This window comes from Acomys russatus, chromosome 32 (genome assembly GCF_903995435.1).
Source record: "Acomys russatus chromosome 32, mAcoRus1.1, whole genome shotgun sequence".
In the NCBI taxonomy this organism is placed as follows: Eukaryota; Metazoa; Chordata; class Mammalia; order Rodentia; family Muridae; genus Acomys; species Acomys russatus.
In genome coordinates this window covers 13,729,210-13,746,043 of record NC_067168.1, presented here as the reverse complement: position 1 = coordinate 13,746,043, position 16,834 = coordinate 13,729,210, and the positions used below count along the sequence as shown (strand labels likewise).

The 16,834-nt window shown below is 39.8% G+C and overlaps 1 protein-coding gene across 2 annotated transcripts in view; it reads left to right on the top strand.

The window, feature by feature from the left end:
* Window positions 1–16,834, top strand: part of Ibtk (inhibitor of Bruton tyrosine kinase) — a 66,641-nt gene that overhangs the window by 25,876 nt on the left and 23,931 nt on the right. For both annotated transcript variants that reach the window (XM_051140568.1, XM_051140567.1), the window contains exons 10-21: window positions 844–1,021; window positions 2,848–3,025; window positions 4,023–4,625; window positions 5,410–5,496; window positions 6,236–6,318; window positions 6,394–6,431; window positions 6,732–6,828; window positions 8,874–8,975; window positions 11,181–11,298; window positions 12,310–12,370; window positions 12,864–12,985; window positions 15,135–15,247. In XM_051140568.1, the coding sequence (XP_050996525.1) occupies window positions 844–1,021; window positions 2,848–3,025; window positions 4,023–4,625; window positions 5,410–5,496; window positions 6,236–6,318; window positions 6,394–6,431; window positions 6,732–6,828; window positions 8,874–8,975; window positions 11,181–11,298; window positions 12,310–12,370; window positions 12,864–12,985; window positions 15,135–15,247 (1,780 nt within the window). The remainder of the gene's footprint in view (window positions 1–843; window positions 1,022–2,847; window positions 3,026–4,022; window positions 4,626–5,409; window positions 5,497–6,235; window positions 6,319–6,393; window positions 6,432–6,731; window positions 6,829–8,873; window positions 8,976–11,180; window positions 11,299–12,309; window positions 12,371–12,863; window positions 12,986–15,134; window positions 15,248–16,834) is intronic.

Below are 16,834 nucleotides of genomic sequence, written 5' to 3'. Positions count from 1 at the left end.
TTCCTCTCACACAGCAGCATGATGCAATCTCAAAGCTCCACCTGCTGGGTGTTCATAGGCACAAGTTGTAGCTGTTAGTGTCACAGTGGGAACATGACCCTTGAAGCAAATGACTTTGTCAGATACTATTTGTACTTTACTTTAAAAAAGAAAATTGGTTATGAGGAGTCATACTTTTGGAAATCACCAGTTTTTACTGGGTATGGTGGAACACTCCTTTAATCTCAGGCTAGGAGTTATGAATTCTCAGGCTAGTCTGGCCTGTATAGTAAGTGTTGTCTTAAAACAAGTAAAAACGCCTCTTCCTGTCTATCAGCAGCTTCAGACTGAGAGTGTGGCAGGTGCCCAGACAGAGGTGAGGTGCAGGGCAGCCCCGCACCCTCCCCTAGGTCCTCTCTGTAGTTTAGCAGGACTCCTATCCAATCCCAGGATTGCTGGCATCACTTCCTTATGTAAGGGTTTTTTAGTTATAATTAAGCATATCTTCTTTTTATCCTTGAGAGTGAGTCGATTTGACTTTGGGCATTATCTGGCATTGAAGTATTGGCTCTAGCATTTTAGTGTGCTACACTGATACTACAAGCAAGTCATATGGAAAATAGCATCTCCTTTGGAGGAGTGAAACACATCTTAATACTTCATGTGGCTTAGTCTACTTCCCTGAAAGGCTCAGTTCCCTAACATTTTCTTGATTTTTGTAGTATTTCTCTTTTCTGTGGAAGAATAATCATTGAAGCACACGAGTTACAGCTTTTATTTTGACAGCACTGTTTCTAAACTCAGATGTTGCTTGTCCTGATGCTGGGTTGCTTTATGATGCGCTGTGGCTTGGTGTCATTTTAGGTGTTTTGCTGGAGATCGCTCAGCAGTTCTCTGAAGCAGTGCCGATGGGCCTATCCACGCCAGGTGTCAATCTCCGATATCGCTTTAAATAGAAATGAAACTCTTTTCGTCACACAGGATGGGGAAGGATTTAAAGGGAAATGGTTTGAGGACAAAAGAAAGAGTTCTGAAAAGAAAGGTCAGTTTGAATGGCTGCACATAAGTCCTCTATTTAGTCTTTAATGTGTTAGTACCGCTTGGTTGACCCCTAGCTTGTGTATTTGCCTTTGTGGTTAGTTCAGTGTCTGTATCCTATAGACTGTAAGGTCACTTATGGCACAGGGCATGGGTGTCCCTCTCTGTCATTAGTATTGAATGCGTTCTCAGGCATTGTGGTCCTTCGTTATGTTCTCTTGAACTGTGGAATTACTTGTTATGTGCTTACAGTTTATCTTAAGAATATTTATGATTACTCTGAGAGTTAATATTCTTTAAAATTAAAAATCATAAAACAAGGAATTTTACATAACACTGATTTGCTGTGTTTTATTTTTTCTTATTGATGACTCAAGTCTATAAACATGTAAGGAGTGTTGACTGTGGGCTAGATACTGGGCAGGGTTTTAATAATACTAAAATGTGGGACTCATAGCTTACATAGCCAAAAGATACTGTCTTTTTTGGACCATAAGACAAACTTCCCCCCTCCCCCAAAAGTCAGGGGGAAATTAGGGTGCACATTATGGTCTGATTGTTGTTTTTACTATTTTTCTTGTTTTACTGCTCTAAAAACTGGGTGTGTCTTATAGTCTGAAAAATATACTTTTTACTAAAGTTTCTTGAGACAGATAGCTAAAATATACTGAGCACACGAGTTTCTTATTTATTTTTTGATTTTTTGATTTTTGAGACAGGGTTTCTTTGTATAGCTTTGGCTGTCCTGGACTTGCTTTATGGACCAGGCTGGTCTTAAACTCACAGTGATCTGCCTGCCTCTGCCTCCCAAGTGCTGGGATTAAAGGTGCTACCACCCGGTGAGTTTCTTAAGGGCATAGGGATGGGATAACTGGGTGTGAGAGGAAGCATGGTAAAGTCCAGGAGACTGAAATAGGCTACATGTGAAAATATAACCAGAGCACAGCCTGTCTTGAAGAAGCCTTGCAAATCTTTATAGCTTTGCATCGCTCTTTTAGGGTTGTCACAGAATTCATGATCTTCTGCTCCCTCGGCTGCTTTTCAAGTGTTTTCTGTCCTAGTAAATGGCCATCCTTGACACCCATACTCCTTCCCCTACATCTAACAATTACCAAGTTCGCTACTCCTATCTTAAATTTTTAAAAATCATTCCTTTCCTCCCTCCTGATTGCCACAGTCCCAGTCTGTATCATCTTTTATTATTGCTGTTGACTCAAAGTAATTAATAAAGTCTTTGTATGTTCTCAGATTTAAGTTTTTTTCTGCTGTAGCCAGAATAAGTTTTTTTTATAAGTGTCATGTCCAAATGGAAACATTTTATACTTTTTTTTTGTTTTTATAGACTGAATTTGACCAGTTCTTTGTCATCTGTTTCTTGTACATGCTCCTTGGTAGATTGGACTTGTTGAGAATAGGAGTACTTTAGTCCTGCTGATTATTGATTGTTTATTTTGGTGATCACTGACTCAACAGCAGTAGAATAGTGTGGTCAGTGCCTGTGAGAGGAAGGAGGGAGTGTGTGGTGACACTTAGTTCATCCAAAGCTGTTATAGGTGGACATGCCATTCTGAAGGTTAACTCCTGCTGTAGTGTGGAAGGTGTGTTTGTTGGGAGAAGACATTATGGCCAATTCTGAAAATTCTCTGTGTATATAGAAAGTACATAGCTCGTAGTGTGTTAAAGATGGAGAGGTTCTAAACTCTTTAGAACTTCATGTGTATTGAAGATAGGTTTATATTTTTGAATCAGTTTTTATCCCAGTTACTCCTAAATCTCTAATAATTTCATTGCAGCCTTAAGTAACGAGAGTTCATTTTATTTTCTTTTTAGCAGACATTTTACCAAACCTACATCATTCCTCATCCGATGTGTCTTGTGTCTCTGATACAAATAGTGTGTATGAAAGAATTCGACTTGAGAAACTTCCCTTTGCCCATAGAGCTGTTAGTGTCAGCACAGATGCAAGTGGGTGCAACTTTGCAATCCTACAGTCAGACCCTAAAACAAGGTATAATTGTCTTTAATATATTTTATTTTTAGAGGGAGCAATCATTAGACCTTCTTTTCTTTTCAGTAGCTCCTGATGCAAATTTAATTGAGGAACTGTTACCAAAAGATACCTTCAATAAATGAGTGTGTTATGAGGGTGATCAGAAGGGAGTGTTGGTTACACTGGGGGTAGTGTGTTCTCCTTAGTTTATATCTGATTTTGAAAAATATCAAGACAAATGTATATGCCTGCATAGAGTCTGTCTTTAGTATGTGCTATACTTGAGGGTCTCAAGTTTATTTCTTAGGAAGTGTGTAAAAGTTTCTGACTCTTGAATAAGATAATTGACAAAAGAGAGATGGTGTGGTCACATGTTGGGTAGAATCCCAGAGACCATGTTCTAAGTGCTTCAGCAGAGAAACAAGATAAGCATCAGTGGCAGAGAGAGGAGGGCCTGGAAGTTGGGTCACCATCCATTCTGGTTTGCCCATGTGCCCAATCTAGCACTGAAAGTGTTGTAAGCTGGGAAACCCCCCAGTCCAAGGCAGAATAGGAGCATTAATCACTTTCCTTTGTAGGGAGAAAGTAGATATGAGCAAGGTGTGATTATAGGCATGCAGCACTCAGGGTTGTAGACTGATTGTATATATATTTTCACTTGTGTAACTATTCTTTAATCTGTGCCCTTAGTTTTATTTGCTTAGTTCCTGTTTTTCTTCTTCTTCTTCTTCTTCATTTGTAAAATAAATTATGCAAGAAAGGAAAAACTTGGGAACTTTTCTTACTTTATTGTTTTCAGATATGTTGTTTAACAGTATGTAAAAATGAATAGAAAACCATTAAAGGTTGATAAACTAGTTAACATTTTTTGGGTGATATGTTGTATTTTAGAAAATGCTAGAATTGAACATGTCTTAAGTTTAATTTAAGTAAACCATTTCTCTTGAAGAGAACCAGCTTGGGATCCATCTCCTTGTTTTGCTCACTGCAGTAATTATCTTTGCTTCATTTCTAGCCTTTATGAAATTCCAGTTGTGTCTTCATCATCCTTTTTTGAAGAATTTGGCAGGCTCCTGAGGGAAGCAGATGAAATGGACAGCATCCACGACGTGACCTTTCAAGTTGGCAATAGACTCTTTCCTGCACATAAATACGTTTTGGCAGTGCGTTCTGACTTCTTCCAGAAATTGTTTCTTTCAAATGCCACTCCTTTAGAACTGACAGATGTTTACCGCAAAGACGAAGATGCTGCAGGGTGCCATCTTTTTGTGGTGGAGAAAGTTCATCCTGACTTGTTTGAATACCTCTTACAGTTCATGTACACAGATACCTGTGACTTCTTAACTCATGGCTTCAAACCAAGAGTGATCGTGAACAAGAAGCCGGAAGAGTATAAGGGCTCCCCAGGTTCTCATCTGCATAAAATGAATTGTCATGAGGATATTGAACAGAAGGCAGCGTTTGAGGTTTACAGAAGCAACCAGACTCACACAATTAGTGAAAGGCAGAAGAGCAAACACAAATCTTCCAAGAAGGGAAAAGGTGCCGGGGAAGAAGATCCTGTACGGAAGCTGCAGAGTGCTGCAAAGAAATTTGGCCTCAGTAATTTGAGTAGCAGGTACAGTTCCTCATCCCGTGTCCCTAAGCTTCCCTCTTACAGCCCTCTTTGAAGCATCTGCTGCTTTGTTTTGTTTTTTCCCCTTTCATCCCGTCTCTGTCCTCCCTTTTACTTCTGTCTTTGGGAAAGAGGGACGTGGATCTGGTGGTTATCACTAAGGGGCTTCCTCATTTAAAATGAAAGAACAGAAAGGGTTCTGGTAAGTTCCAGTGCTGTGTGCTGTGTGTGTAGCAGGAAGAGTGGCAAGTCCTGGCCCATGCTGGAAAGGTCTCTGGTGGCCGAAAGACCTGTACAGTGTTGGCTTTGTTGCTCTATACTCACCTGGGCCAGGGCAGGTTTCTATGAACCTCAGTTTCTCCGTATGTAAAGTCCTTGTGTTATAGATAAAGGCTAGCTGTGGACTTACCTAAAGTGTTTGGCCGCACCTGTCACGTTATGAGTCAGCACTGACACTCTTGTTTCTCTTACAAGGCGTTCATGTGAAGCTGCTTGTGCTACTGTAGCCTTTGTCACAGGTGGGGGGATGCGTGTGGTGAATCTCACTGGAAAATACAGGAAGACTACCTTTTAGCTCTGACTTGTGCATTGTCAATAATAGTATGAAACCTGTTTTCAATTCTAATTAAAGCTATGATTTATTATAACTTGGAATAGGTTTCTTGATACTTTGTAGGAGGTGACATAGCTGTGTTTAACTGTAAGCCTGTCTGTTCGATTTTCTTGTGTATCGGTCTTAGGAGAAGACTATATACACCTTTTGTTAATTTGTATTTTTCCTTGGTAGGTTAGATGGAGTCAGATTTGAAAATGAAAAAATTAATGTTATTGCGAAGAAAACTGGTAATAAACTGAAGCTAAGTCAGAAGAAATGGTAAGTTAGTGAATGAGGACCAGCCTTTCATATTTAGATTTTGGTTCACAAGATGGAAGTAGGACTGCTTACAGCCCTCATGAGAAGGGAAGATACCCCACGGCCACCTACCTCCCTGCTTCTTGGGTGGGAGGAGCCATTGACTAAAGCATTAACTGCTCAGGTGATTGAAGGAGGTCATTCTGTCTGTTTTTTCTGTTTTATTGTTGCTTTTTCTTCAGTTCTGAATCTTACAGGTAGGCTTTTATGCAGACCTCCCGTCAGGTTGTTATGCATGGCCATCATGATGATGACTGTTTAGCTGAGTATACTTTCCCAAGAATGAGTATTCTCTGTATAGTGTTAGAAGCTTTGTGTTAGATGCTTTACAGGTGCAGTCTTGGAGAAAGAGAAACTGGGCTTTTCTGTGCATTACTTGGCCTGCAGGAGGCTGTTCAAACAGGAGAAGTGAAGAGCTTTGAGTATGCTCTGACTTTCACTATTGCCTGCAATAAAAAAAGAAAATCAAGTGAAAGGTCTTAAAGTTTAATATTCAGTTCCCTTTTCAAAAAATTTTTTAAAAAATGATTTGACTACTGTTGTCTGTCCTGAGATAGGGAGAGAAGAAGCACATTCATGTCCATAGTTTTATTCTTGCCAGCGTTTGACTAGGATTAAAGTTAAGCCAGTCCTTGGGCTTTCTACCCTGTCTGCAAATATACAAGAAATTGATCTTTATTTGATTAAACTTTTTTTTCAGTTCGTTTCTGTATGATGTTACCATGAAGTCTGTAGATGGAAAGGAATTCCCCTGTCATAAATGTGTGCTCTGTGCAAGACTTGGTAGGTGGACCTCTTAGCTGCTGAGTACTTTCTCTGGTCCTGCTTCCCTGTTCTCACCCACTGTTTTTCTTGCAGAGTATTTCCACAGCATGCTGAGCAGCTCGTGGATTGAGGTGAGGTGGGAATAGAAAATGCGTAGGCGTCTTTGCATATAACGGGGCTATACATTAAGACATTCAGGGCTGCTCCTTGGCGCCTTGAACTAGCTCTTCGGTTCATCTGTGTAAATTATGTGTGATCCCTTTTTAATGTTTTAAATTAAATGTCTCCTTCTGGGTTTGTGTTTTATAAATCCTTCCAAGGGTCTCTGGTGTAGTTTCCTGTCTAAAGTTGTCATAGTCGTAACTCAGTTAGACTACAATAGTGTTTGTTGTTTCGGATTAACAGGCTTACTTTGTCTCATGTGCACATAGGCCTCCAGCTGTGCAGCTCTGGAAATGCCAATGCAGTCTGAGATTCTGAAAGTTATTTTGGACTACCTCTACACGGACGAAGCTGCGGCCATAAAAGGTACCGACAAAAGGACAGTTAGCTGGCTTGTTCTAATAGGAGAATTGTACAGTCTACATAAATCACAGTCTCCTCTTGAGATGAACTATACTTAGAGGCTTAATTCAAAATAGGTAAGAGATTATTACAAATAGTAATCAAGCAGGAAAATTACATTATTCTTTTTAGAGTTGTGTGTCATGGTTGACATTAGATAGAAGTGTCATCTCTCTGTCCATCTCTGTTACTAAGATCAGTGACTACAAGGAGTGTAGTTTTTGACAAGTTCTCTGCGGGATGGGTCTCTTCCGGTACAGTCTGAGCAATGGAGCAGTCGTCTTCAAGGGAAGCTCATGTAGGAGGTGGTTTGTAGTTGCAGTGTGTGGTTTGCTCCAGTTTTCTGCTGAGCCTTGCATGGGGTTTGCTATACTGTGAGTTTTTAGGCACAGATTACATTGAGGATTTATTTTAAAAAGTGACCAAACCCTGTCTGTCTGTAAGAAATGACCACCTAGTGGAGAATCAAGCTAGGGAAGAAGAGAAGTGTAGTAAAGCAGGGTAGTTCTCTGAAAGTGGTGCATTTTGTAGGAAGTACCAGTCTACCCAAGGGAGTCTGGGTGGTCTGAAGATTTGTGTACTTGAGTGTGTAGCTGAGACTTTAAAATATAGTTAGTATATATATTTCTTTATAAAAATTCAGATATAAACACCTATCAAGTTTCACATTGTCTAGTACATACCTGTTATTTGTCAAAAATTAAAATTGTGCCCTGGTCACCATTTTCAAATTGTACAATATTTTCATCTGTGAAGTAATGTGAGAAATCTGCCATTTTAACAGTAACAACGAGTGTAGAGCATGGGATGTGCTTTCGTAGTTTTAATTATTTCTGTATACAGGTTTTGTAGTCAATTCCTTTGTCAAAACAATTATTCTCAGAATTCTTTTTGCCACTATTTAAATTTTAATTTGTGTGTGCGCACACATCTCTGTGTGTGTGTGTAGTTGTGTGTGTGTGTGCGCGTGCTGTGTGTATGCAGATACCCATAGAGGCTAGATGAGGGTGTTGGAGACCCTGGTGCTAGAGGTCCAAGATAAATAACTGGATGTGGTTCTTTTCTTTCACCTTGTGTGTCTTGGAGATTGAACTCAAATTGTCATGCTTGGTGGCAAGGCCTTTATGGCCTGAGCCATTTTGCTTCTACCCTCCAACCCCTCCTGTGTATCTCCCAACCTGTTCCTCTCCCAAGTTTGTGTTTGATAGACCACTAAGGACAGTTAATGCTTTCCACAGGTGATAGGTGTGTGGCCCTCCACACACATGGGGGACTTGACTACTTAATAGTTTTTGGACTATTTCTTAATGCAATGGGAAATTATAAACAAGTCAGAAATTCTAATAGAAGTCCACACTGAAGTAATCACTTGAGTTGAGCATTTTGTGGTTCCCATTGTGAGATGTATGGCCCAGTGTGGTTAGTGTTAACTGTCAGTTTGACAGAGCCTAGGGTTAGCTGGGAGGGAGATGCCCCTGTTGGGGATCATCCTAGTTATGGTAATGGAGGTAAGAAGAATCGCCCAGGGTGGATGGAAACGTTGGGGTCCTTGGTTGTATATGAATAGAAAAAGGGCGCTGAGCAGTGTCTGTTGCTCTCTTCTCACTGTTGTGATGTTATCAGCTGCCTCACGCTCCTGCTGCCCTGACTGTGCTAGACTAGACGTGGAACTGGGAGCCGGAATACACCGGAATACACCTTCTCCTTGAGTTGCTTTAGTTGGATTTTGTTGTTGTTGTTGTTATTTGGTTTTTTGTTTTGTTTTGTTTTTTTAAAATCATAGTAATAGAAAAGTTTAAACACCAAGACATTTGGTGGTAGATTTTTTCTAGTTATCCATCCAAAAGGTACAGATATTTTAATGCGTTCACAGTTTGTTGTAGTTGTCATTCTAACATGTAGAAAAGAGTCATAAGCCTCTTTATCTTGATGTCTTCTTAACTTGTTTTGATTTTACTTGTTATAATGGTTACAGAGTAACAGTAATTTTTTTCTTTTTCTTTTGTTAGAGTCTCAAAATGTGGATTTTATTTGTAGTGTTCTTGTAGTAGCTGATCAGCTCCTCATAACTAGGTTAAAGGAGATGTGTGAAGTAGCATTGACTGAAAAACGTGAGTAATTTAAATTAGAGTATTACTGTGTTTTCAGATTGATCTAATGTTATTGCAGTATATTGACTTTGTTGTATAAGTTTTATTAGTCCATTTTAGTGAAAAAAACATTGTTTTGTGTGTGTGCCCTTAAAAAATAAAGTCAAGACGGTTGGGCATGGTGGCTCATGACTTTAGTCCCAGCACTTGGAGGGCAGAGGGAGCTGGACCTTTGTGAGTTGGAGGCCAGCCTGGTCTACATAGTGAGTTCCAGGCCAGAGCTCCTGCTCCACATAGCTTCCAGAGCTGCATAGTGAGACTGCATCAAAAACAAACAAACAAAACACAGAAAAAGGGCAAGACATTAGATTATTATATGCTATCATTTGTAAACACATGCTTTTCTTAGAAATAATTGAAAATACACACACCTTAGATGTAGGAAGTATTTTAGTTAACAGGCCATGAAACCACAGATAACAAAGGGGACTCCAGTCTGTCTGGGGATTTTAGTAGAGATGGTTTGAAAGTAGGCTTTTACCCTTACCTTTTTCTTGGTTGCGTGTTTTTCTTTTAAAGCTTTTACTGTTTTTTTTTTTTTTTTTTTTTTTTTTTTGCTTTTACTGTTTTTTATTTTGGTCAATTGTTCAGTGTTTTTCCTAAACACTCATCTTAGAAATCAAATACTAATTTTTATTTGTGGTTTTCCTCTTGTACCCCGATTCTTCAAGCTGTAGAAATGGCCACATGTTTTTCATTTTTCCATCATTTGGTTCTTACTGTCACGTTTACACTGTGCTCTGTGTAACTGTCTTGTTCATCGCCCAGTGATTTTTTTTAAATGACAGTTCTCCTTTCTTCATGGAAATAATTTTGCTTATTCTAATACGAAAGTTGTAGATTTTTATAACCTGATGTGCAAGCTTTTTGGCTAGTTTTGTATTTTCATTTCATGGCTGCTTTGGGAAATATGGAAGAAATTCTTTCTTTCTTTTTTTTCTTTCTTTCTTTCTTTCTCTCGAAGCTTGCCTATATGCTATCTTCTCCTTGGCTAGCAATAGCAAAAACAGCCCTGATTTTCTTTGCCTAAGCAAAGGACTTGCATGCCATGGTATAGGTTTTTCCTCTGGCTCAGTGGGCTCTGCTGACCTCCCAGAGTATCTTTGCTGCACAGTTGCCTTCTCAGGTGGATAACTCCCCAGCAGGAAGGTCCTACAGAAGCCTGGTTAGGTATCGCATACTTCAGTCCCAGCTCAACAGTTGAAGGAAAGCTTTTGTGTGATGTGCTTCCTTCTGCTAGATGATTTCATCATCAGTTGCAGTTGTAGCTTAATCAGAGGGAGGCAGAGACTGACTGCAATAGTAACATTTGACAGAGTTTAGGGGAGAAAAAAGAAATGGGAGAAGACAGACGGCAGGAAGCAGGTATGTTCTTCTGTTGCCTGGAGCTCTGTATAAGTAAGAAGGCCAGAGCTTTAAGAGCTGTAGTGATGAGCAGGTGGAGTATCCTTGGAGGGTTTCTAGCAAAACAACACTTGACATAGAACATTACTAGATGCTATGAATCCGGGCTTTTGTATAGTCTTATGCACTGGCATGGGCAATACTACAGTAAGATTTAGATATATACTCTTTTAACGTACGGATTAGTGTAACATTGAGAAATAATTCATCAGTTTCTCCTAGACTTAATGCCTTTTTAGCTTGTTGTTGTTGTTCTGAGGCAAGATCTTGCTGTGTAGTCCAGCCTGGTGGGTGTGCTGAAGTCCCACCTCAGCTCCCCAAGCGCTGGCATCACAGGACGCACACCACCGTGCCCAACTTGATTTTTAGTGTTAAAGGAGAGCTAACTACTCTACTAGACGAATGAAAAGGAAAGGTGTTCACTGGTCAAAGTGAGAAATACACAAGGCTGTTGGGAGGAAGAACCATAGTTTTTACATACTGCTTTTAGCTAACATTAATCCCCTTCTGTAGGTTATTTTTTTTTTTCCTCTAAATTTTTTGTGTGTGCAAGCTTATTTTTTTCCCTTGAAAGCAACTAGTTAAGCTTACTCTGGCATGCTGTAATGAAACTCATCTCTGTATTTGCCACAGCATTCATTTGTTAAGATAACAGTTTCCTTGTTTTAAATGTTGAATTCTTGTAACTTTAGAAATGCAAGTATATCACTTATAAAAGTAATTCACTTCCATTTAATTTTGTAAATCTCTTTTTCTCTGCAGTCACCCTGAAGAATGCTGCTATGCTGCTGGAGTTTGCAGCAATGTACAACGCTGGTCAGCTGAAACTGTCCTGTTTACAGTTCATAGGACTGAATATGGCAGCTTTACTTGAAGCAAGGTTGGTTGAGTTCCTGGGCTGTATGATTAGCACAAACAGATGTCCATATGTAAATAAAGGATGCACCTAGACTTTAAAAGTGAATAATGTGTTTGTCTGGATGGAAAGAGTTTTGCAAACGCTTAAGAGTCAGCATGTTCAGAATTAGAGGGGCCATGGATACTTCCAGGGCTTCTAATAGTGATTTTATTTTATTTTTTTGTTGAGACAGTTTTATATTGAGTAGACAAACATAACTTTGTATGTAAAGGTAACTGTTCTTAATTGGGTATATGTTTGCTGAAAGTGAAAACAGCATGTGTAGACTGACTTAGCATTGTAACCTGTTGCAATTAATTACGCTGCAGGTGTTGAAAACTGATGTGACACAGATTTGACTTTGAAAGTTGCTTCCTGCTAGGTGTAGAATAGCTTAAAAAAAAAAACAAATTGTATGTGAATATGTACACATACTTTGTATGTATAAAACAATTATATATAAAAATATATATACATACATAAAAATGGATATAAACCTTGTCTTAAATTTTCACTGATACCTAAAGTACTAGTTGGGACTTTTGAGACTTGAAATTTCTGTTGTATATGGTTGATGTAATCCAAACGTCATTTTATATTGACTCAGGAGCAAAGTGAGCTGCTCACTGTCATGGAGGTAATTGATAGTACTTTTGATGCTATGTCGAACCTGTATACTCTGATGCTTAAGCCAGCATTCTATCACTACAGTACTTAAGCAGTGTAGTTTGTGGAAGATGAAGGTGAAGAAATGAGTGTTTTTCAGTTTTATCAAGGTATTTGTGTAACATGTTGGCTGGTTTCCTGAAATCCATAACACACAAGTTGGTTTGGTTCTATATAGCATATTAACCTATTTCCAAAAGTAACTTTAATAGCTAGTAAACTTGAAAATGAAGTTTGTTAGTTATTTGAGATAAACATGCTTTAAAAATCTTGATAGGTGCTAAATCGTTTGAGTCTTAAGCTAAAATTTTATTTTCTGTTTTTCAGGTCTCTTGATGTTTTAAGTGAGGATGTTTTGAAGGATCTTTCCATATTTTACCGAAAAATGGTAAGATTTTTTGTTTTTTTAGTACAGATTTTGTAAGCTATGATATGACCACTTAAAACATTATCCTTTAGAAATTAGAACATCAAATTTCCTTAAAATCCCACAGGTAAGTGTGAAAGTCAAAATTTGAAGACATGGTAAAATTCACACATCTCTTACAAGTTTTTCATAATAAAAACTGCTCTTTCAGAGTTTTAGTCACAAAGGTCAGGACAGTACAGGGCATGGACTAATGACTCCTGAGAGATAGATCGTCTGCATGTGATAAAAAAGCAGAGCTGCTTCTCACCCCCACCCCAGAAATTTTACATAATATGTTTTTTAATGAATCTATTCAAATTTTTCTTTCCTCATTGTATTTTGAGAGTCATTAGGCACCCTAGACTTTTTCTACTTACTGTTACCACCTGAAATTAAAAGTGGTATTATTTTATCAAGTTTTGAAGATCTTTACAGATTTTGTATTTAAAACGTGCTGTCTTTCATTCTGTAGATTCCAGCAATGGACAGAAGAGTCATTACGCCTTATCAGGATGGACCAGACATTAGCTCTGTGCAAGCAGAGGACGGAGACGTCTTTTTCAAAGAAGAAATAAGTATGGAACCAAATTACTCGTAAGTCCTGTTCTCTTTTTTCCTCCCCTCTTTCTCTTCCTTACCCCACTGGACATCTTGCACTTTTATTGTCAGTTGAGATGTTCTGACATAGGAAATATAAATTTGCAGCTTTAGTTTTGACATAACATACATAATTGATATTTTAATTCTAAAAATTTTAACGTTTAAGTATAAAAATAACATAGCCTTCAGGTAGATGGACAGGTTAGTTTGTGCATTTGCCTTGGTGATGCCCTCCAAACCTGAGGTGACGGTGAAGACATTTAAAATATGTGGCTGCTGCACTTCAGCCAGAAGAGCAGGAAGGTGTTAGCAGTGGTCAGGATGAGGCTGGACTTGGAGGCTGGGAAGTTGCTGCTCTGTAGTAATGAAGAGCTCTGGGAATGCTGGCAGTTACAGCAGCCGGGCTCATGAAGAACAGGACAAGGGCATCCCATCCCTTTCTTAGTCCTGTTCACCCAATGATTGCCTCCCCTCCATCGTGGTAGAAGACAACAGGTCTGTACTGCGAGACTGAGCTGCAGAGGGTCCAGACAGGAATCAGCAGCCATACATGAGTGGTATTTTCTTAGCATCCTCTCTGTAGACCTGGACTGCTTCGCTTTAACCTCCAGCTTCCAAGGTTCTGTCCCTGTCCACCTGGCTCCTCTGCTGTTGAGGCGTAAGGTAGGGTGTCACAGCAGTGCTGGCAGAGCAGGGCTGCTCACCCCATAAGGCCAAAGAGAGCGAGAACAAGAGACCAAGACACAACACACTCTTTCAAGGAATACCCTAGTGATCTCATTTCTCCAGTTAGGACCTTACATCTGAATAGCCCACTGAGATGCGAACTCATAAATTTGCTAGTTCGTTGATGAAATTGGACTCTTTATATCCAGTCTTTTCCTGTGACCCTACTTGTGAATCTTACTCCATCCAGGACTGTTTTGAATACATGAGTCTGGGAGGACCAAGTCCATTTCCAATTAAGACCACAACAATGATCCACAAAGATTGACATTTGGGAGTCCCTCAATAAAATATTCTGTCTAACGATTTTGACAGCCTCTGTATAGAGTAAATACTTAATTAGTATTTTAGGCTTACATCAGCTACTTATAGAATTATTTATTTCTGTGGGCCAAATAGCTTGGTATTGTGTGAAATCTTTGGGCACTGAGGTCATTTATGTTAGAAAAACAACTATGTACCTCACAGAAGAACTGTTCTTTTTTGGTTCCACGGGAAAGAACACCGCTGCACAAGCATGAGAGCTGAGTCAGGTACAACCCAGCTCTGGCCACATGCCTAAAAGTCCAGCAGTACTGGGAGGTAAGACACAGTAGGATCTCTGGGACTTGCTGGCCAGCCAGGCTGCAGGCTCAGGGCAGGGGGCCTCGGAAGCTAGTGTGAAGTAATAAGAGCAAACATTGAGAGGTCCAGATTTAGTGAGAGATCTTGTCTCCTGGGAATAAGGTAAAAGGTGATGGAGCAGGACCCCCAATGCCCTCACATTGTACAAATAAGCATACACCCTCCCAAATGTTTCTATTTGAAGGTTATAGTTCATGTAAATATGTATAGTGTTGTATCTGTTCTGTAAAGGGTTATTATGAGTAGAGGGAGAAGGAAGCTCATTCCTTCTTGGCAACCGCTTTCCTTGTCATAGCCAGGATGTTGTTCAGCTCTCGTCACTTTCTCTTGGTACAGATGTGTGTCATCATTCTTGCCTTGATGAACTTGAGGGTCCCCTTGTCCTTAGAGTCCTTGAGTGGCTCTGTAGCATGCATGTATGTGACTAGGCCCACATTGTAGGTCAAGTCGTAGTGTACTCGGTGTTCTTGGGGAAGTGTCTGTGGAAGTGGGTGTGTCCCAACCTGCTTGTGTTCTCCAACACTTGGTAGCCCTTGTAGTGACATTTGGTGATATGGTAGCACAGAACTCTGACTGCTGCTCTTTGGTGGCTATTGTGGCCAACACCAGGTTCTTTAACTTTCACAGCTATGCTGGGGCTAAAGCAAGGAATAGATGACACTGATGTATCATCTAGTAAGGTTAGTGATTTGCCCAGGTCTACCTGGGTGTGTAACTGGTGCCTGCATGTCCTTACGTGGCTTCTGCTTGACCGCACTCTTTAGGCTATTGATTCTATGTTTGCTTTTCCTAGGGAAACTATGTTCAAGAAGGCGAAAACAAGAGCTAAAAAGAAGCCACGGAAGCGCTCAGACAGTTCAGGAGGCTACAACCTTTCAGATGTTATTCAGAGTCCTCCATCTGCAGGTTAGTGTTTCAGCCTATTTCTAGTTGTGTCTGGGGGTCAGAGAACAACTCTGAGGAGTAATTTCTTTCCTTCATTATTAACATGTGGGTTTCCAGGATCAAGTTTAGGACATCATGCTTGGTGGCAGGCCTTGACTTGCTGTTCTGTCTGCCAGCCTTTCTTAGAAAATCTTTAATAACTTACTGAAAATGTAAAAGACGCATGCAGGCATACACATGTTCAGACACACAAATTACGGACACCTTTATACCCTATTTAGAGTCACTCTTAATTTATTGCCACATTTTCTTCCTTCTTTCCCTCCTACCCTTTCCTTTTTGTGGTTCTGAGGGCTGACACTGGGCCACATTCATGCCCTGCACTGCAGTTCTGTACAGATTGTGCCTTCTTAGGAGTGTAGTTGCCTGTTGCCTGCTTGGCCCCCTAAACATTCTACACAGACTGTGTTCTAACAGAAGCTGTCTTTAGCTCACCCTCTTGGAATACTTTGCAGATACGCTGTTTCTCTTAAATATCATAATGTGACTTTCGTAGGCGCACTCTAGATCAGTACCACTATCTGATGCTAACACAGTTCCGTCAGCTTTACTGATCCTTAGCATCGTATCCACATCTTCATGACTACTCAGCAGTGTTCCAGAGCTTCAGTTTAGCTGCCAAAGTGTCTAGTGCTCTGTCAAAATCAGCCCTTCCTTTGCCTGTTGTGTCCTGCGTGCTTTCTGCTTTGTATATTTTCTCAAGCATTAGGCTAGTTGTCTTCTACAGTGCCCCATATTCTAGAGTCATCTTACCTATATTTAAACTGTGCAAAGCTGTAATGGTTTCTTTAGAGAAAACTGTGAAGTATGTCCAAAAGATAATGAATGGGACTACAGTATGGCTCTTGAGGTGCTAGGCGTGTCTTCCTATGGCAGTCAGACATAATCTGACATACTTTTTATCACAGCATTTACGGGCAGTCTGCCCTGTGTATTGACTTGGGTCTCTTAGGAAAAGATGACTTTTATAAAAGGCAAAGAAATAATTTTTTTCTTTAAGTTTTACAAATGAGGTATTTGATAGATTTCCTATAATTGAAGGAGATAATGTCAAGACTAAATGGTTTAAGTAGCACAAAAGAAACTTAAAAAGAGAGATTATTTGCCTAGATTGACTTATGAAGCATTGAATGTAGATCTAGAATTGAGAATGACACATCATAGGATCTCTCCAAGTATAAAATTCTGTGGTTTTGTATTCTCTGTTGAATACTTTACGTCTAGCCTAAAGACAAGCATATAAGTAGCTTGATAAAAGGATGGCTAAGTGGGCAGAGAGTTATGAAACTGGGAATTGTACAATTACCTAATGACTTATGAACCCAAAAAATGCTGGGTACATAGCGAGTACGTAAGTAATCCCAGTGCACCTACTGGGAGATGGGAGGCAGACACAGAAACCCATTGGATCACACAGGCCAGCTATCCTGGTCTGCCATGCACAACAGGAAAACAGCGAAGAAATCCTGTTTCACACAAGGTGCAAGGTGAGGACTGAGCTCTTCGAGGTTATCATAACCCTGATCTTTAACACCTCTGTTAGGGCGT